The 21,714-nt window shown below is 40.7% G+C and overlaps 1 protein-coding gene across 2 annotated transcripts in view; it reads right to left on the minus strand.

Moving 5' to 3' along the window:
• The window catches only part of EPS8L2 (EPS8 like 2), a 144,133-nt gene that overhangs the window by 17,597 nt on the left and 104,822 nt on the right, over window positions 1-21,714 (minus strand). For both annotated transcript variants that reach the window (XM_054970805.1, XM_054970806.1), the window contains exons 5-12: window positions 15,367-15,528; window positions 13,877-14,026; window positions 11,598-11,677; window positions 7,911-8,056; window positions 4,566-4,645; window positions 4,157-4,283; window positions 2,706-2,794; window positions 934-1,008 (exon numbers count right to left, since the gene is read on the minus strand). In XM_054970805.1, the coding sequence (XP_054826780.1) occupies window positions 934-1,008; window positions 2,706-2,794; window positions 4,157-4,283; window positions 4,566-4,645; window positions 7,911-8,056; window positions 11,598-11,677; window positions 13,877-14,026; window positions 15,367-15,528 (909 nt within the window). The remainder of the gene's footprint in view (window positions 1-933; window positions 1,009-2,705; window positions 2,795-4,156; window positions 4,284-4,565; window positions 4,646-7,910; window positions 8,057-11,597; window positions 11,678-13,876; window positions 14,027-15,366; window positions 15,529-21,714) is intronic.

Here is a 21,714-nt window from a genome sequence, read left to right on the forward strand (position 1 = left end):
GAACAAAATTTCAAAATGTTTGACAAATAATTAGTTTTTAATTCTCTTTCAAAGCAATACTCTGAAAAGCTAATAGAATGTCTCAAAAATCAGGGGATCTGATATAAGTCTGGGTTTTTGTAAACCTATCTGTTTTCTATTTCTTTAATTTAAACAGTTAAGTGAATCATTTCTGAATTGTCTACACATGGCATGGATCCTGGGACAAATATCTAAATATGTTGTTGCCTTGAATGAAAAGAGCTCCTACTTCCATTTTTTGAATTTTTAATTGTCAAGGATATACACCCCCCTAAACATTTATCATTCTTTTGGTTACCCTAAATTAATGTTCAGTTATTTCAACGCTAAAGGTGTCTAACATTTTAATAACAGTAATAACATGTTAAGACTGTAAGATTTGTATGATATATTTCTCAAGTTCACTCATTGATTTGCTCTTTATTGTTGTAATGTTTTATTGTTAACTGTTAAAAATTTAATATTAAAAATAAAATAAAATTTAAAATTTAAAAGAGCTCCTAGACAATCCTTTCTGAGTAGAATCTATCAAGGGATCCAGCCATATTTAATACATGTACAGTGCAATTGAGCTGTTAATAGGATCATCAATGAGCAAGCAGTGTGGATAATCCATAGTCACTCCTGGAACCATCTCCAAATAGCCCCACGTTTTGGATTCAGCCACACTTGGCAGATCCATCACAAGTTTTCTGTTTAATATTTATTATTTAAATAAGGTATTATATAACATGTAAACCAGTGATTAAACCTACTATACACATCTGTGCTTACTATTTGATAATGTATAAGGAATTTATGAATGAAACCTTAATATAAAGTGAACTTTTAATTGAATTTTTTATCTCCGTGGATGTTAAGAATGATGACACCAATACATAAAGGAAAATATTGAGTTTATAGTTTAAATACCAGTTCCAGTGGCCCAAACAGGAAATGCACCAACTCTGAAGCACTTGGATTCTGGATATGTTTTCTCAGTTTAATCTGAAAAGGAAAATAAAATTTATAATATTTTGCTATCATTCCAATCTTTGAGACGAAGGATTTCAAATTACATTACACATGATACGCAGTGAGGCCTGTTGCTTGACCTCAGCATGAAAGCTTATGCCGGAATAAATTTTGTTAATCTTTAAAATGCTACTGGATTCCTATTTAACTTTGCTAAAACACTAACAGGACTACTCATTTGGAGTTAATGTGATGAGAGGCACTGCAGAGTTAAGCTAGACTAGAACAGGGCTTATTTTGGCTGTGGAGCAGAGACTGCCTTACTGCAACTACACCAGTTGCTGGTTACTAGTGCACCTGAAGGCTCGTAGGGTGGTATTTGAATTGAGCTGTGTGGCAATGAGAGAAAAACAGTGAAATGGATTTGCAAGGATGTTAAACTAATTGCATTAACAGCTGACAGAAGTTCAGATAATTACACCTTCTGTTTATATTGTTGAGAATTTGCTGCAATGGTAAACAAAACAAATCCTTTCTTCAAGAAATTGGAAATCCTGACTGCAATAGAGAACAGGCTTCTGCAAACCTCAATTTGCTAGTTTAATGCAATGGAGGGTGTGAATCTTGCCATTAACTTTTTATCCCAATCTGTGGAAAATGAAATTACCTTACCACCACAGATAGTCAAGCAAGGTGTGCCCCAACACATTTCCCTCTGCAGTGCATGCATTTGACCTGTGGAACTAACACCCATAAAATGTAATGATGGCCACTAATTAGATGGATTCAAGCAGAGGTTGGACAGGTTTATAAAGCATAGGTCTATTATTCACAATTAACCATGAAAGCAGAATAGGATCTCCAGGTTCTGAAGCAGAATTTCTTTTGACTGTTGTCTGAATAAATAAACAAATACATAGTCTTAGTGGAATCTTAGGCAAAGTTGTGCAGGTTTTCATTTTCTGTGATGTGAATACTTATTTTAAAAAATATTTTAAAACAAAAATAAGGTGGCAGTGAGGGGTTTTCTGAACAGGTATCAAAGGCAAATTACACATTGCACACAAATGCTAATAATGAAGGAACAACACTTGCTCTTAATACTGAAAAGCAGCTGGGGTATTGCAGCATTGACTGAAGGAGTGGCAGGAGTGAGGTGCACTTAATTCTTTCCCTTCAGGTTTGGTTGGTGGCTGGAAGCCTATTGCACTCGGCACACAATGGAAGGAGGGAGGAGCCAGGAGTGTGAATGGGCACAGCAAACGAGCAACATTTATGTTTCTCAAGACAAACTGCTGTTTGGCGTGACATTGGAATGCAGCCTGAGCCTGTGGAGAGCCGGCTTGTGGAATAGTAGCATGGCAGTCTTCAGAACCTGCTTCACCAGACTGCCTTTGGGCGCACAGCTTTTATGGCTTGCTATTGTGCTGAATGTTTTGGATCAGGGCCCCTAACTGTTTTGAGCCTGCAGGCACCTTGGGAACTCTGACAGGGTGCTGGGCATAACCACAAAATGTCTGTCATGGAAGGCAGAACCACACACACAGAAGAAGCTGTTATTATTATTATTGGCAGACATGGCCAAATCTTCTGAAGACACAGTTCGGTGCACTAGGCTAGAATATTCCATGCAGTAAAATAATTAGGGAGATATGCACAAGAGAACACAGTGCAGACTATTTTTATGAATAGTGAACACTTCTATGACGATACCATCTTTTGCTGCTTACCAGGAGATTGAGTGCGAGTTTGGTTTTCTGGAAGCAGTCAATATATTCAGCTTCACTTGGGGGTTTTGCCCTCAAAGTCAGAACTCCCTCTAAAATCCAAAAACATTGAGAATAAAAAACCAAAGAAGAGTAAATTCAAAGGTGGTATTTGTCTTACTAGATGTTGAAGCAATAACAGAAGCACCAAAGCAATGACAGGTTATTTTGTGTATTTCAAAGTAAATAACGATATATTAGTATAAGTGAATGAGAGATGCTTTGCATTGGGTATGGCTAGCCTCTATATTCATGGGGGCCAGTCTATGTTCATGGGGATCAGAACTCTCCCTCACACAGAAGGGCAAAATGTGTAGGATGCAAGCTATGACAGAATTAAGAGGGACCAAACCCAGATTACAGTGCGGGACTCTAATCTGGAGAACCAGGTTTGATTCCCCACTCCTCCTCTTGAAGCCAGCTGAGTGACCTTGGGTTAGTCACAGACAGCTTCTAGGAGCTCTCTCAGCCCCACCCACCTCACAGGGTGTTTGTTGTTATGGGGATAATAATGAAATACTTTGTAAACTGCTCTGAGTGGGTGTTGAGTAGTCCTGAAGGGTGGTAGATAAATCAAATGTTATTATTATTATTACTCAATGTACCAGTGATCACCAGGAGCAGGGGCAGGTTACTTTTTCCCTTACTTTTTCCCTTATGTGAATGGCTGATATTAATTCCTATGAGGGAAAATAAAACATGCAGTAGGAGATAATATTGCAGTGGGGGAATATCTAACCGTCCCTTGTGGCTCATCCACCACTGATGAAATGTAACCACAGCTTGGGGGCCAATGGCTGTCTTTTCCCTCCAGCTTTGAAAAACAGTTCAACTACCCTGACTATTGAAGAAATGACAATGCCATCAAATATAAGGGTGGGAGATGAAGAAGAAGAAATACATTTCGAATATGGGAATGGACTCATACCTCACCTGTCTTTTCATTTACAGACTTTCACCTACTCTGTACTTTGTGTAGTAAGGAAGAGAGTAATGTTTTGGTACACATGCACTTAGATGGTATGGGCAGGGCTGATGAATGAATGAGCTTTTGAAAAGAGGGAAAATGTATATGGAATGAACATATACATGAACATGGACTGTTCTTGCTTCTTCTGTAAGAATCACCTCTGCATTAAAATTTGGCAGGGCTGTCAGAGGCTGCAAATCTGGCCCACATGCTGCCAGTTTGTCATCTCCACTATAGCTTTAGTAGGACTTTCTAAAGTCAGAGACACACATTTATGCTGATTGCTTTTGAATACAGCTGTAAGCCCATGCACACTAATTTAGGAGTAAGCCCCACTGAACAAAGGGGATCTTACTTCTCTGTAAACACGCATAGGCTTGAACTGAATGATGAGTTTTTATTCAAAACCTCTTCCAAAAGTCACTAGCTCAAGACTTTTTTTCACCTGCTGGCCCTTTCTTCTTGTTCTTCTTTCCTTTCTTCCTTTGATTCAGCTGTTTGAATGCCTCTGATGCTTTCTGAAGTTTGGCAACAAACAGCTCGATGTCATCTAGGGCACAGTTCAGGATTTGCTACAGAGAGACAAATTTAAAAAACATACATTGAAGACAGATTCAACACCTACTTGCCTCTATATTCATTCATTTCCTCCCTACTTAGAAAATGTCCCCTTCTCGCTATTTTCTTGTATCAAACTGTGGGTTTCCACAGTGTTACTGCAACTAAATTTGTCCTTAACTAGTTATCTTCTCATCTTTATAACTTTTTTACTTTTTATTTTTGAATTTAAATTTGTAACATAATTACAGAAACATTTTAAAAAAAATGATAGGCAGGGTGCTCTTATCACCAACCGTTTCTTTTTCAATCTTCTGTGCTAAAATTGCACGTGACTCTTCATGGTCCTGAGAGCCAGAACTTCGTCGTTCATATTCTGCCAGACCATAAAACAAAAATGTTAGATATCAGTGGGAACAGATTAAAACAGCAGTGACTTCAAATCATTTGGTAAAAGCAGAGAAAAAAACCTTTAGTTAGACTCCAAAATGTCATTTTGCATAGATATAATATACTGTGAATTACGAGTCTCTCTACACAAGACATCTTGTTCTCCCATTGTGGGTACACATGCACTGCTAGCGAGACAGAGTACACTTGAATATAAGACCACACAGAAAGTAAGTCACTTGAGCAGCTCCGTGTAACAGCAACCTGATGTGCAGAAACTGAACAGGTGAAGCTTCGTAGAGAGACTCTACAACAGGGTATCAAGGGACACAGAGAAAATTACTTGGAGAAGAAACTGTGAATCAACTTTCTCAGAAGGATGAAGCATCAAATGCCATTCCTGCATAAGGTGTTGGTTTATTTTGTTGACTTAGAGATAAAGGAGCAACTGTTATATAATTAATCTTGTATGATTTGGCATAACTCCATCAATTCTATTGGGAACTGGGATTGGACTCAGTTTTGCAGAAGGAGTTGCAGAGTTTTGCTGTCAAGTTTCCTTTTGCTGTTGTGAAATTGTTCATGGTACAACTCTAGGAGTTCTTTCTGTGTATTATTCTTCAGTCACTTTTACCATGAAGCAGGATCTGGTTGGCTTGAATAGCAGCGTGGTCAACTTTTGAAAAAACAAAGTCTAGGGACAGATCTCACGTACAGTGCTATAGCTGCTGCATCTCATTTGCTCCATTTGATGGTCCCATAAAGATCTCATGGTCCCTACTCTTAGTCTTGAAAAGCATGGGGTTGTGTTTCTGCATGACTGCTGTTTTATAGAGGCTCATGCAGAAATCAGAGGAACACTGTAGGAACTTGTACATTTTGTTTTGAAGAGGCATGTGTGTTAGGAATGTGTATAAGTGCTCCATGCTATACGTAAAAGACAGATATAGCCTGTCAGAATTCAAGGGGGTGATAAATCAGTGCTATGTTAGGGATTATTTCACTGCATGCTGTCTTTGGGTACACTTTTCTTCCTTTGTACTATCAGGTTTGTACTACCAGGGAGCAAACAAGCTTTCAAAATCATGGAACAAAAGAGCCAGAATGTAGAAAATGGGAGAGACTGGCATTGAACCACAAAGGCTCCCTGCATGTCATGTCATCTCTAAATCAGGGAATTGAGTTACGAGTTGAGGCAAGTATTGTCTGCTTTGTTAAGGAATCCAGTTTCCAAGCCACCCCTCTTCATCAAGAGTTTTATTCTATTGTATTGTATATGCAAGACTTCACTTCATCTTACTGTAAGAAGAAGATGCTCCTTCCTGCTTAACAATATATATAAGCATGTTGTGAAAACATAAATACACAGTAAATCCTGAAATTAGGAATATTATTCATACTAGACAGAAGAAACAGAAATAATTTTATGATTAATTATTGTGCATTAATACAATTATGCAAAAATAGATTCTAAAGTAGTGTAATGTTTCTGCAGGTTGTGCATCAGCCGGTACAAAATGGCAGTAAGCAAACATTTTTCACTTCTTACAATGTCCTAGTTACTCTGAGCTTCTTTGAGGCCTAAGATTGTTGCCAGAGAATTATACTGGCTTTAACTGAAATAAAAAAAATATAGCTGTGGCTTCCTTTGCCTCTCCACCTGCTGGAACAAACAGGAGGACAAAGAAGATGACCAAGAAGACCAGGGTAGGATGAGTTGGGGGGGGGGGGAACATAGCTGTATCCTCTGTTAAAGCAGTAGGGCTGTTGAAGAGGCAGGATGGTCCTTATGTGTAGTGGTTAGAGTATCAGACAAGTATCTGGGAGACCCAGGTTTGAATCACTGCTTTTCCATGGAAGCTTGGTAGACAGGGGTGCCAGTCAGCCAGTGGGAGTCTGTGAAGGTGGGGTCATTGGATGATGGCATGATGTCACTTCCTGGGAAAAATTGGAAATGACATGGTACCTCTCGAGGAATTGCCGGAAACTATGTGGCAAAACCACAGACTTTCCAGCAATTCCTAGAAAGGACTGATGTGACTTTCAGGTTTTCCCTGGAAATGACATCACACCATCACTTTATATTTTTTCCCATTATGTTCCACCAGCTACAGAAACAGCAGGGGAAAACAGGAACTGAAGTGGTGAATCCCCTGCCCCCCTAGTAGGCAAATAACATGCCTGTTGAGCAGGGGTCATTTCATAGAAAAAGAGCTGGAGGAACTCATTAGCATAACTCATTAGCATATGCCACACCTCTTGTCATCACCGGAAGTGTGTCATTAGTATGACTCATTTGCATATGCCACACCCCCTGACATCACCTGTTCTGGCTGTTTTGGACCCAATCCTGGTCATTCAGGGCCGAAATTGGGCCCAAAATGGCAACAGGGGGCTGAAAATGGCCGAAAAGGGGCCCCAAATGGTCAGGATCGGGCCGCTGCTGAGTGGGAGAGTGATCCACCACCCGTCAGAGGCCTGAACCGGGCTGTTTCGACCCCAATCCAGGCTGAAACGGGCCCAAAATGGCCGAGTCAGGTGGGCGGGGCCACCTGACATGTGACCTCTTTGGGGAACTGCCGGAACTGCATTCCTGCACGTTCCCCCTCGAAATGAGCCCTGCTGTTGAGTGACCTTGGGTTAGTCACACACTCTCAGTCTAACCTACTCCACATGGCTGTTGTGAGGATAAAATGGAGGAGAGGAGAACAATGTAAGCAGCTTTGAGCCACCATTGAGGAGAAAAACTGGATATAAATTAAGTTAAGAAGAAGAAGAAGATGATGATGATGATGGGTGACCTGGCAACCTCATCTTGGCCTTGTGCCATCCCTTCACAGTAATTATGGCACTAGTGCTATTTAGCCAAGTCTGTTGGAAATGCATGAAAGCATTTGTAAGATGGATTCAATCACTTAAGATGTATGATGGATGCTCACAGTACCTAGCACAGGGAATATCTGCAGACATTATTTGAATGATTAAAAGGCACAGGAGCCTCTTGTTGATGTTTGCTTTAAATGTTATATAACGATATTTATTGTTGCTTTCTTTTCTTGGCTCTTTAATAATGGATACAACAGGTAAAAATATATGACATTGTTTATTTTTCATTTCTGCAGATAACAGCTTCCTATCTTGGGAAAATGCACAGGGAAACAGCGCTTGTTTTCTCATGTTATGACAACCCTATGCAGATGTCTGTGTTGATCATCTGTCTCTATTGCACAATCATTGACTCATTTCAATACCTGGCTCATTATGCTGTGAAGGAGGAGCCACTCGGTTCAAGCTGTTCTTTGAAGAGCTTTTTGCTTCATATTGGAAAGGAATAGGAGCTGGCCCTTGGGGTGGGGGGAGGATTGACTGTCTCTGTTTTATCTTCTCTTGGTTTACTCTGTAGAGAAAGCAGCAACAAAAGCAAAAAGAATCCAGTCACCATTATTATTCCCGTTCCCAGAAGATTATTCTGATTGACTAAACTCACCAAAGAGACAAATCAAAGGTGTTTATCAAAGGTCTTTATCAACGACTGCTGATAAAGTGGGGCAATGGGATTTCCAATCCACATGGCCCAGTCCCCCAAGAGTTCCCTCCCCGAGTCACTACGGCTTTTGTAATTTTTTTTTAAAAAATCCGCCCTAGAATATCATTATATTGATATAACATTATACAAATATTTGTACCAGATTCTATGAATCCCTACCTTATTTTTTTTAAGTAAGTCTCTATCCCTTCCATTGCAAAGACATAAGGGTAAAGATATAACTCTTCAATTACATGGGCTAGAAACTTACTTTTTAAATAAGGAAAGCCAGAAATTCAGAGAACCTGGTGCACACATTGGTATATAACATTATTCTTAGGCTGATTTTTACAAAGAACAAAAAGCTCCCCCCTCACCAAGCATAGATGGGGGGAAGGAAATGGCTGTCAGAGGGGCAGAGTTAGGAAAAATGGCTTCCATGGAAAATTTGGATTTTGTTCCCACTCACATAGTAGGCATTCAGACTTTACAGCAATCTTTTCCAAACTTTGAAGCAAACCAGGTTTGAGAAAGGTAGGAGAAAAACCTAGGAGGCAGGGGGGAAAGACTGGGAAATCCCAGGAGGTGCACAAATGCAGCACAATGCTGTCGAGAAGCAAGGGGGGAAATCCACTTCCCAACAGTATTGAACTGAGGGCAGATAAGCCATGTGGAACTGGCCAAAGAAATGTAATGCAATCTGTGGTTTTAGCCTTTTCCACATGGGTTATTTGCCCTGGGACTGATGCTGTTGGGAAGCACCCCCTTCCCCCCGCACACTTCCCCATAGCATTGCGATGCTTTGATGTGAAGTTTGGGAACAACTGTAGCAAAGCCGGGACACACGGGTTGGAAAGTTAGGAATTTCAGGTCCTGCCCACAAAGTAGCCATTTTCTCTGTCCCAGGCTCAGTGGTGGGAAGTTTTTGTTTTTTCAACTGGCAATTGAATATTATTATAATGTTATATCAGGTTCTCTGAATTCTCAGCTTTTGTTTGTTAAAAAAGTCTCTGGCCCATTTCATCGCAGAGAGATACATTTCCCCTTAAATCTCTATAAAAAAAAGGGACTAGAGACTTTTAAAAAAATGAAAGCTGAGAATTCACAGAACCTGATAAACAGATTGCTTAATATCAGAATGATATTCAATTGCCAATTAAAAAAAAACACAGTGTATGTGTGTGTGTGTTGGGGGGGGGGTGTCGCTGCAGAGTTGGGAGTAGTGAAAATGAAGGGAAACCTGCCATGCAGAAACCCTACGGCTACTGCTTTGTATCAGCAGCCATAACAGCAATAATGAAACCACACAAGCCTGTTCCCCATGCAGAAAATACCTTTGATTTGCATTGTATTAGGTTTTTTAAGAAATTAAGAAAGCTAATTATGAGATAGAACATTGAACAGACCAAAAGTAAGTTTTGCATCTAACATGATAAATTTTGTGGGTACAAACTCACAACAGACCTAAGACTAGACTCACAATATGGTTTCAAACTCCTGAGACAAAAAATAGTTTGACCTGCTCCTATGCCATAAATTATTTCATTTATGTTCCATGTTTCCTCCATCATGGACAGCCTTTATTGATTCCCAGGAGTTCTCCCATCCCGACACCCAGCTAAGCTTGTATTACACAGGGCCTACAATATCTGCATCAAGAAAAACCGAATTCTGCAAAATATAAGGATTATGCAAATTAAGTGGATTTGCTTTTTTGTTTCATTTGCATGCACAGCAAGAAGTTCCAGATTAGCAGAATTATAGTACAATCCTAAGAAGAGCTATCCTTCTAAATCCATTGAAGTAAATGGGCAGAATTGTGTAGCTCTGCTTTTGATGACACTGTTAATATCCTTTGGATGACAGAACTTTGGAAACTTAGAGCCAGATTAAACTAAATAAAATATGGGAAATCCATGATTAACTCTATAGGGGAATACAAACTCAATGAGAGAGTGAGTGTTCAGCCCTTTCCCCAAGACTAAAGTCCCACCAAACAACTATGAGCACCACCTCGCCCCCCCCACCCCCCGGCTTGAGAAAAAAATACAAGGACCTATTTTTTTCTGCTTTTGGTCTAATAGTAGCTTCAAGAGGGAGTGATTTACATTGGGAAAATGGGAGCTGGGGAACTTCCCCTATTATAGGGCTACTGCTTCAGTCAAATTCAGAGGCCCTAAGCTTGCTATAAAATCAAAATAAAAGCTATCAGGAGATATAATCACGAAGGTTGGCCCTTGTTGTCTTTATATTTGGTTATTTACCACTACACAGGCAGAGCATAATTGGAAGCAAATAGGCAATCCTAAAAGACAGATCCCCAGAGATCAAGTTGAACAGGGCCCAAAGTCGTGCTGTCTGCCTCTCTAAGTTCAAAAGCAACCAGCCTGCTGTTTCTGCTGTTTCTCTGACCTTTCCTCTCAGCTCAAGAGGTATCAGTTTCTCAACACTCTTACAGATAAGTAATTCAAATAACAGAGAGATTCTCAGCCATGAGGAAACCATCTTACAGATAAGTAATTCAAATAACAGAGAGATTCCCAACCATGAGGAGACCATCTCCTAGCCATTAGCTCTCATTAGTCAAGCATCAACTGACCATACTGAGATATACACCAGCAACTTGATTAACAAAGGAATGGCTGGCTAGACTCTGTAACTAGGAGACCAAGAGGACTGGATTCTGTAGTTACCTATTGGGTCCCAGGGAGGGGCAGTGACAAAGTGGGAATTAGCATTGGCCTCTGAACCACCTATAAAACCTCATACTTTAAATATTAATGGAGCAGTTTGAGACATAACCATGTAGAAATGACCACCATACCATTGAGTGGTAGATATGTGTAAATTTCAGAATACAGACTATATTCCCATTTCCTGACAGAGAAAGGAAAAAAACCCAACAACCACGAACTATGAATATTAGAGTTCTGAGTTTAGAGTTTTAGAATTCATACTGTTCAGAAAAAAATAGTTTCACAATGACAAAATACAAGGAATCAAATTATTTACAATAAGATTGTATGTGGATCATGTTGGTATCCTCCCAGATATTTTAACTATAAATGGGACCTGACAGGACAACTCATGCACCTTTGTTTTTAGCTTAACCAAATTAAATCCCTGGATGTGGTGGTTTTATCTGCCAAAGAAAAGTCATACCACACCAGTCTTATTTCTCTGTCCTCATTCAAGTTGCACAGTCTTACAAGGCTGTACATTATTGCCCCAGCAATTAATCATAAATAATAAGACAGATCCAAAGAACACACCTAAAACTTCAGTAAATTAAAATGGACAGGAAATTAAACTCAGGGTGGGTCACGAGCCTTTTGATTTCTGTATTGTAAAGGAAGTTATGCTCCTTCCCAGGCTACATGCTGGAGCCTGTCTGTCTACAACTGCCACTTACTTGAGCGTCTGTGGCCGTATCTTCTTTCCAAATTTATGGTCAGCAAGTGCACTTTCAATGTCCTCATGAACCAGCTCTGCCTGGAACACAAAACTAAGTTGGTCTGAAGAATGGAAATAGCTTTTGGTGAAAGGGATACAAATGTAAAAATGCTTATGGTCCAAAGTGCCTTACAAAAACTGCTGTATTTAAGTAAGGTTTCTACATAGAATGCATGCCTTTTCTTCTCTTGCACATGTTATTTTAGTGCCAAAGCCCAGCATATGGGTTTGGCTCGTTAGGGAATGTTGTTGAAATCCACCTTATGTCTCAGTGAGAAAAGCAGGTAATAAATAAACTAACAACAACAACAACAACAACAACAAAAATAAATAAATAAATAAACAAACAAACAAATAAATAAATAAAGTCACAGAGCACCTCTTCTGATTCTGAGGAGGGCTTCTGTGAAGCTCAGGTGTGAGCACATTTTGGGTGTGAATGATAAAGCCAGTTCCATTGGTTAGACAATCCATGTTTCTATTTAAGATAACTTCTCTTGAAGATAGTTTCAGGTGGGTAGCTGTGTTGGTCTGCAGGAGAAGAGCAAGATTCGAGTCGAGGACTACCTTAAACACCAACAAGATTTCTCTTGAAGGTGAACTCTAACAATGCCTAGTTCAGGAATTAGTTTTTCAGGTTTCTGGTTTAGAGAATATTGAACAGGAGAAATCTGCTTGTGGAGGTGATCTATTGACTATGTGTCATGAACTGACCTTCCCCACTCTAATCCCTTGATCACTTTAGCAACTTTGTTTTAAACTTTAATTATTTTTTGTATGGAAAGCAAATATATGTACGTATAAGCTTGTATGTGTTTAATAAATATTGTATAGATGGATCACCCATCTGACCTTCAAGGTGAAAAGCTGGATGTAGCGGGATCTTTCCGCTATATATATTTGTCATTTAGCTTGCAATGACAGACATGAGCTGGCCTCCCACAACTGAAGAACTGTCTGCTGCAAATGCTCTTGAAATGGCATGTCTGTCTTTACCCTTCTTCACCCTCCATCCAAAGGGATATTATCACTCTATCCTCTTTTGTCATATATTAGTAACCCAAACAGGGAGCAGAGGGTGAGAAATGGGGTTTGGGGGAGACTGCCCCTCAACTATTTTTGCCCCTAGCAAACTGTTCCACCAGCAAAGGCATAAGTGCAACCCTTAGATACTCGGAGGTAGGGGAATTATATAGATGGGGGAAAGGTTGCCTTCCGCCTCTGACTAAACTAGGGACCACCAGGGAGAAGGACTCAGGATTCTCCCGCCTATTGGAATCCTACAAAAAGCAGTCTCTCAAGCCACTAAAGGACCTGCTGTTTTGTCATTCAAAGAATCCCAAAGGGGGGGGGGATTGCTTTAAGGGTTCAACTTTTTGGCTGCATGTCCTCAAAGTTCATTCCATAAACTTCTGAGATTATTTCATCAGGGGAGGGCAACTGCCCTTTTGGATTTAAAAGGATCCTGAGTGTGTGTGTGGGGGGGGGGCGTGTGGGGATGTTATATTGAGCACACAGAAAGAAAAATTCTCCTTGACCATTTCAGGAGTAGGTGGGCTCAGCTTTTCTTCACCAAAGAATTATTTTAGGTGGGTAGCCATGTTGGACTGCAGCAGAACAGCAAGAGCTGAGTCCAGTAGCACTTTAGAAATCAACAAGATTTTTAAAGTGTAAGCTTTCAAGAGTCATAGGTGAGGTTCTTTGGAGAGTCAGAGGTCCTGATTAACGGAGCTCTGATTTGCAAAAGCTTACACTCTGAAAATCTTGTTGGTCTCTAGGGTGCCACTGGACTCAACTGCTGCTGTTCACCAAAGAAAGGACTGTGAGAAGGAAAACATTCCTCATATGTACAGCAAAATATGTTCAGCTACAAAAATACTGGAAGCAATAGATGATGGCAGAGCCTAAGCTTGTACATTTTCCTCCTTCCATTTTACGCTCACATCAATCCTGTGAGAAGAGTAGGCAAAGGGGGTAATTGGCCCAGGGCCACCTATCAAGGTTCATGGTGCAGTGTGGATTATTTGTAGTTGGGTCTCCCAGATCTTAGTCCAACACTTTAACCTCTAGGCTAAGCTATGCATACAGTGCAGGACCACAGCCCTGGTGTGGACTTAGTTCTGCATGCTCCCACATCATGCTAACATTTTGAACACCCAGTCCAATGCTGTGGAGAACTTTGTCTCAAACTGACATCCTGTTTTCCCTGTCAGTGGATATTAGATCATCTCAGTTTACCTCTACTTCATCACAGTTAAAGAAATGGATGTCAGGCTTGTGCTGCTCTGAGTCTTGACACACCAACAGAAGTATGGAGGAATACCGCATCTGATTCAGCACAGTTTGGCAGAGCTGGACCGTTGGCAGAAGGAAATCCTCCAACTCTTCCTGAAAGTCATCACAAGACAAGATAGCACTGATGTTCAAAAATAGTTTTTAGTGACATTTATTCATCCTGCTTTAGACAGTAGACAAGGAACATTTCATCCCTCCATTTTATTTTGAATCCATATTGGCCAAATTACACTTTTTGGTGGAGTAGACTAAAAAGTAACTGTGTAGAGCCCTGAATTGGATGGGGTTTGGGACACATGGAGGCATTAATTAAACTGTTTATCTTACAAACAATAGCCACCTGAAGTCACTATTCATTGCAGCGTGGGGAGGAAAGATAAATAAGAACAATGTGGGTACCCTTCTCCAAGACGATTAATCATAGCTTAGCGGAGGGGTGACTCAGAGAGGAATTAGCTTGGGGGGGACAATTAAACCACCTTGCCTCCAGCATCACAGCCTCAATCCCATTTAAAGCCTCATGGCTGTTTTTTAGGGTTTTTTTGGAGGGGGGCAATGTTGTCAGTTAATGTTTATTTTGGTTCTCATAGAGGCAGATGGAAACTCTGGCTGGCACAAGTTTACCTTCTGGGCATTTCTTGGCAGAAGAAGGTGGAGGGGAGGAAGCAAGGAGAAAATCAAAGCCTCCTTGTATCACCTCCCCTCTCTGTGATAAGTATGCAACTATTTTAAGTAAATTCAGTGTTGACAGACAAACATGACAGGAGAAATATGCTGGCTAATCCCACCTAGAAATGTGATCTGCAGAAGCTTCACATGATGGGTGAGGATCTGATTGTGCATGTAATTCATTCCTGCCTCTCCAGAGATGGGAATGATTTCTGTCCCATTACTCTGTCTGGTTTTTATCTAACCTCAACAGAAGCTCTATATTAGATTCTGATCTCTGTTTTAGGCCTATGTTTTCCTCATTTCCCTGTGTTCTTCTCTGTTTTTCTGTTGTAGATACCCCATATCATTAAAAGCCATCAAACAAAATATTTCCCAGCAAGACTCCAAATCTGGTTGAGGTCTCTTGGTGCTAATGCAAATAAGTTTTCCTGACAGGCACAAAATGCTTTTTCAGAGAGTGTGTTTCCATTAATGGCTAATTCATCACTCTGATGATTTGATTAGATCAGCCCTTCCCATTAGTACGCGCACACAAATTAAACAGGGACTGTTCTTCACGTACACAGGGAAATCAGTCAGCTCTTTCCCCCTTTGTTATGGTCACTTTTAGCATCCATTCCATTCACCTTCTTACCCATACAGAAACCTGTTGCAATTATTCAACTAACTGGGAGTCAGCATGTATTAAATGAATTAAAAGTGTGTATGCATTCAATTACCTTTCACCTATCTCCACCTAAAGGAAGAGGCTTGCTGCTCACCTGGGTTTCGCAGTCCAGCAATCGAATGGACTTGTCATTCACTTGCAACAGCATTTCTTGAGCCCAGATCTTCTCTTTGGAGTTAAGCTGTTTGAGTTTCCTAATGGCATCATCTACTGTTACAATGGCCTCGCTTTTGTCCATGATGAAGGTAGCTAAATGCTGGAAAGGAGAAGCACACAGTGGGAAAGTGTAATAATAATAATAATAATAAGCAGGAGGCTTAGTGTGTGTAAAGTGCAGTCAAGTAAAAACTGACTTATGGTGACCCCAGTAAGAGGTTTTCAAGGCAAGTAAGAAGCAGAAGTGGTTTGCCATTGCCTTCATCTACAGAGTCTTTCTTGGTGGTCCCCCATCCAAGTACCAATCCTGCTTGGCTTCTGAGATCTGATGAGATCAGGCTATACCATGCCACTGACCCTCCCAAGCAGAAGGCCATAAACCAACTTAACTCTGTTTTTTTTCAAGGATCACACGTGTTCATAGGTTATCATATTCATGCCCTGCCTGCCTGCATGGTAGATAGAGAATACAGCAGAACTAGAATGGGCTGGCATAATTATGTAATCCAAATTCTTTTGATAAAGTGCAAATATAGCAGAGAAAGATGTTTCATAGTCCTAAACTCTCCAGTGATTTCTTCTGCTTCATTGCTAGACACAAGCAGCTAACAACTTCACATTGTAAGACTGTTTCACTTGTGACAAAGCAATACAAAAAAAGATTTGTCACTGAATGTACACTTGACAACACTGGCTCCCTGATTAGTATATGGTGGTTTCATTTCCACAGTCCGCTTTTAGGTATATACTTCATATTTGCCTAACAATGTAATATGTGAAATGGCCACTCTATACTTTAGAAAAGCATGCTCATATTGAGGCCAGAGCTGGAAATACAGCTTTCTTCAGGCAGTAGAAAGCCAGTCAGGCAAGACTATACTTGCAGTTTTCCAGCTCAGCCCTAACTTGTTTCCTAGTTCAGAAAACATTTAGCAGTTACAGCATATCATAATCTCTACACCTCATGGCTTTCATGAATGGGCTATTCCTATATGATGTATTGTCGAAGGCTTTCACGGCCGGAGAACGATGGTTGTTGGGGGTTTTCCGGGCTGTATTGCCGTGGTCTTGGCATTGTAGTTCCTGACGTTTCGCCAGCAGCTGTGGCTGGCATCTTCAGAGGTGTAGCACCAAAAGACAGAGATCTCTCAGTGTCACAGTGTGGAAAAGATGTAGGTCATTTGTATCTACTCAGGAGGGGTGGGGTTGAGCTGAGTCATTCTGTAAGAGTTTCCCAGGGTGTGGAATGCTAATGGCGGGAGGCTTCACTGTATCCTGAGGAGGTTCTTTTGCATATGGATTGGGGCTTGATGTGCTAATCTTCTCTGCAGGGCTATTGTCGGGTGTGGAGTGTTTTGTTGGCCTGGTGTTTTTCAGAACTGGAGCCCATGCTCTGTTCATTCTTAAGGTTTCTTCTTTCCTGTTGAAGTTTTGCTTATGCTTGTGAAGCCATTGAAATTCACAAGCATAAGCAAAACTTCAACAGGAAAGAAGAAACCTTAAGAATGAACAGAGCATGGGCTCCAGTTCTGAAAAACACCAGGCCAACAAAACACTCCACACCCGACAATAGCCCTGCAGAGAAGATTAGCACATCAAGCACCAATCCATATGCAAAAGAACCTCCTCAGGATACAGTGAAGCCTCCCGCCATTAGCATTCCACACCCTGGGAAACTCTTACACAATGACTCAGCTCAACCCCACCCCTCCTGAGTAGATACAAATGACCTACATCTTTTCCACACTGTGACACTGAGAGATCTCTGTCTTTTGGTGCTACACCTCTGAAGATGCCAGCCACAGCTGCTGGCGAAACGTCAGGAACTACAATGCCAAGACCACGGCAATACAGCCCGGAAAACCCTCAACAACCATTATTCCTATATGGTGTGGTTTGAGAAGAACACTGTGAACAAGGAGCACGGCACTGTGAAGACACGTACATATTAAAAGAAGAAGAAAAGCACCGCTGGTAGCAGTTGTGTGTCTTTCTAGCTGGTGACTCAAAGTTAATATTTCCCTAATTTGCCTCTGCTTGTCATCACTACTATTAGTCTAAAACAACTGTTTTCTACTTGGCTCAGTAAAAATTCATGTAATGGTTCCTTCTGTGTTTTTATCAACCAGCAGAGGGAAGCACAAAGCCTTACGTAACAGAGCATATTTGCCTGTTTCCCATTACAATTACCATAGAGCAAAACTTTCTAGATTAGGAATCTTTAGACTTTTTGTCAGGCTCTTTTCTGGGGATTCAGCTCTGGACAAGAGAGGTAAAAAAAATTGGAAAAACTGAAACCATGGGAGAAGAAACTGGGTTTTCTCTAGAAAAACACAGAAATTTGGGGGAAATTGAAATATATGCAATACTAATTTAGAGCTGGAAAAAAAATAAAAAGCTCTTTTTCTTCAGCTCAAAAGAGAAACTGCAGAGTGGCTGTTGATGGAACAGTCATGTCTATGCAGCCACTACAGGGAGAGGGTAGAAGTGAACTAATCTCTGCTTTCCAAGTGGCAGGGGGTAGCTTGCTGTCTCATGGCACTCCCCCCCCCCTTTAGTCATTTAAAGGCCTTTTCACTGTTGAGCCAGTCTGCTTGCCAGAGAAAGTGATGGAGAAAGGGGGTTTCTGGGCTGCAGAGGACAGCATGTTTGGTGTTGCATCTGTGCTTTTGTGCTGGCATGACAGAGAAAGAGTGGGGGGCAGCAGTCAGCAGTGCAGGAATACATGTATATGGATGCATTCATAGGCACTCGTGAGCCCCATTTGCTGCTGTTGCTGTGGTGGTGGGTATTTTTGCACCCTTGGGTGGATGCTGCCTCAGGGCCAAGCTAGATGTACAGGTTTTTAAAGAGTTGGGCCTGGGTTCCCCTGGCCCAGACCCAACTTGAGTTCCCTGTAGCTACACAGCAGCTTTGGGCAGTAGTTGTTAAAAATAAAGGAGACTTTAAATGCTTCAGAATGCCTCCATGGGGGGGGGAACCTCCCTCCTCCTTCAAGCCATTTCCCATGTCAAAATAACAGGGAAGGGAGTTTTCCGCCTGTTCTTTCTGCTCTGTGTGGAGTATTCTGTGCATGTGGAACAGTAAAAATGGGGTGGGGGGGAGAGAGACTCCTGTGCTATTGTGACATGGGGAAATGCTGGAGGGGGGAGGGGGGAGCTCCTCCAGCATTTACTTTTTAACTGCTGTATGGCTATGGGAATCTTGGCTCTTAGAAACAGTCTTTATACAGTGAAAATATTAAGTTGTACCAGCTGATTTGATAGTGAGTTAAACTTAACAACATTGACCTCTTTAATAGCATATTGTCATCACGCATACAATAGCTTGGATCCTGTGGAAAATTTCTACTAACAGTTTTTATAGAACCCCCCCCCCCCACACACACACACAGATTTGAGTCTCTTTACACAAGATATCTTACACAGGGACGCTGAGGTGACTTACTTTCTGTGTTATATGCAAGTGTACTCTGTCTCCCTAGCAGTGCATGTGTATCCACAATAGGAAAACAAGCTAAGCTCTCAAGAGGCGAATTACATGAGGATGCGCACATGAAGGGAGTTGCAATGTTAGCTGGGAAGCTGAGTTTTAAAAGATCAGAAGACTTTGTCACTTTCCCCTCTCTACAGAGACAGCAAAGATAGCCTTTCAGAGGGTTTGCTAATTTCCTCTGCCTCTGGAAGGCTCTGTCAGTTTCACTTCCCCTTCTAAGAGGCAAAGAGGAAATAAACAAATCCTCTGAGGAGCAATCTTTGCTGGCTCTGTAGAGAGGGGAAATTGACAGAGTCTTCTGATCTCTTTTAAAACTCAGCTTCCCGGCTAACATTGCAGCTCCTTTCACATGAGCATCCTCATGTAATTTGTCTCTTGTAGTTTAGCTCTGAGAGAGTTCCCTGTCCCTCAGGAGCAACATTTTGGGGATCATTTTGGGCTACAATTGGAAGGGGGGAGGCAAGGAAGTCCCATTCAGTGGACAGAAATCCTTTTGGCCAGCAGAGATTTATTCTGGGATCTACATTAAATAAACATATTCTTGAAAATGTGTATATGTCATTTGTAATGATCATCATTATCTAACGTGGCTGACTTACTATATAATAAAATTTATAGTACAACAGTGCCAGATCTAGGTTTTGGGGGACCCTGAGCAGAGAGTGCTCAGGATCCCGCTTATGCCCACCACTAGGTTCCCCCCTTCTTGCCCTCCCATCCACATGCTCCCATCTGCAAGCTCTCCTACCACGTGCATTTACAGCTGCCTTCCCTGCCTGCATGCCCTTTCCCTGATGGTGCATGGTGGTTAGTGTAGCTAGGAGTGCCACTGCCATGGCCATCAGGAATCTTGATGCTTTGTTGCACCGCCCACATCCTTTCTCCAGCAGTGGTAAGTAGCCTATGCAGCTGGAAGCAAAGGTGACAAAGCGCTCACAAGCAGGTAGTGGAAGGGTGTGTGTTCAAGCATCAGAGGAGATACATGAGTAGGGAGTCAGCAGCAGTGGGTCTCACCAGAAGCCACAGACCCTGGGAGCTGCCCCACCTCACAATGTGCTGACGCTAGCCCTGTAGTACATCATTCTTGGAAAGTATTTTGAATGTGTGAAATGCTTGCCAAAGCCCACCACTCATTCTGAAAGAGAAAATATTTCATAGGAGCTGATTAACTTGATTAAGTTAAAGGGGTCTTCATATAAGCTGAGAGCATTTGCAGATGATGTGTTTATAGTTGAAGACCCAGTACAAATTCTGCCAAGATTGTTAGCTAAGATCAAAGAGTTTGGAGATTTAGCAGGTCTTTATATAAATAAAAAGAAGTCAAAAATAATAACAAAAATATGACGAAGAAGAAGCAACAAGAATTGATGGAAGTAACAGACTGCGAGGTGGTACAAAAAACAAAGTATTTGGGAATAGAGCTGACAGCTAAAAATATTGACTTGTTTAAAAACAACTATGAAAAGCTCTGGACTCAAATTGAAAGAGATATGATAAAATGGAATAAACTGAACTTATCTTGGTTAGGTCGGATTGCTACAATCAAAATGAATGTGCTGCCTAGAGTTATGTTCTTGATGCAAACGATACCAATTGTTAAGGACAAAAAACAGTTTGAAAAATGGCAGAGGAAAATATCGGAATTTGTGTGGGCAGGAAGAAAACCTAGAGTCAAAATGAAAGTGCTCTGTGACGCGAGAGAAAGAGGTGGCATGCAATTACCTGATTTTCGATTGTACCATGAAGCAATATGTTTGGTATGGCTAAAAGAATGGGTGTCCTTATCCAATCATAAGTTGTTAAATTTGGAAGGTTATAACAAGCTTTTTGGATGGCATGCATACTTATGGTATGATAAGTATAAAATGGACGCAATGTTCCAACAACATTACTTGAGAAGAAATCTATTGTTAACTTGGCTAAAATACAAAAAATTTATAGAACAAGAGAAACCAATGTGGATTGTTCCAGCAGAAGTAATTAACCCGAATTTGGAATATAAAGGAGATGAATGGCTTACTTATAAAGAACTATTAAAAACCGAAAACAATGAACTGAAACTTAAACCGAATGAAGAATTACCATTCAAATATGGCTGGCTGCAATATCGACAAATTAAAGACTTATTTGAATCAGATCAAAGGAAGGCAGGCTTTAGAAATAAAAACTCAGAATTAGAAGAACTTGGGGGATAATCTCCCAAATGTATAAATTATTGTTAAAATGGTATACTGAAGATGAGACGATTAAGGTTCAAATGGTAAAATGGGCAATAAATTGGAACAATGAGATTATGATGGATGCATGGGAACAGTTGTGGAAAAATACTTTAAAAATTTCAACATGTACCAGTATTAAAGAGAATGGCTATAAAATGATATATAGATGGTATTTAACACCGAAAAAGTTAGCCATTGACAATAAGCAGCTATCCAACAAGTGTTGGAAATGTAAAGAGCATGAAGGTTCTCTATTTCATATGTGGTGGACTTGTTATAAGGCTAGAGATTTTTGGTCTAAAATATGTACTGAAATGTCCTTAATACTCCAAAATAATGTAGTTAAGAATCCAGAAATGTTATTGTTATCTTTGCATTTAGAAGATATTAATAGAAGGGATAGAGTAATACTGTACTATATGATAACGGCGGCAAGAACTTTGTATGCACAATATTGGAAGAAAGAAGAAATACCGAAAACTGAAGAGTGGATACAAAGAGTGCTATATATGGCGGAAATGGACAAATTAACAAGGAAACTGAGAGAGCAAGATCCAAAGGAATTTTTGGAG

This window comes from Eublepharis macularius, chromosome 2 (genome assembly GCF_028583425.1).
Source record: "Eublepharis macularius isolate TG4126 chromosome 2, MPM_Emac_v1.0, whole genome shotgun sequence".
In the NCBI taxonomy this organism is placed as follows: Eukaryota; Metazoa; Chordata; class Lepidosauria; order Squamata; family Eublepharidae; genus Eublepharis; species Eublepharis macularius.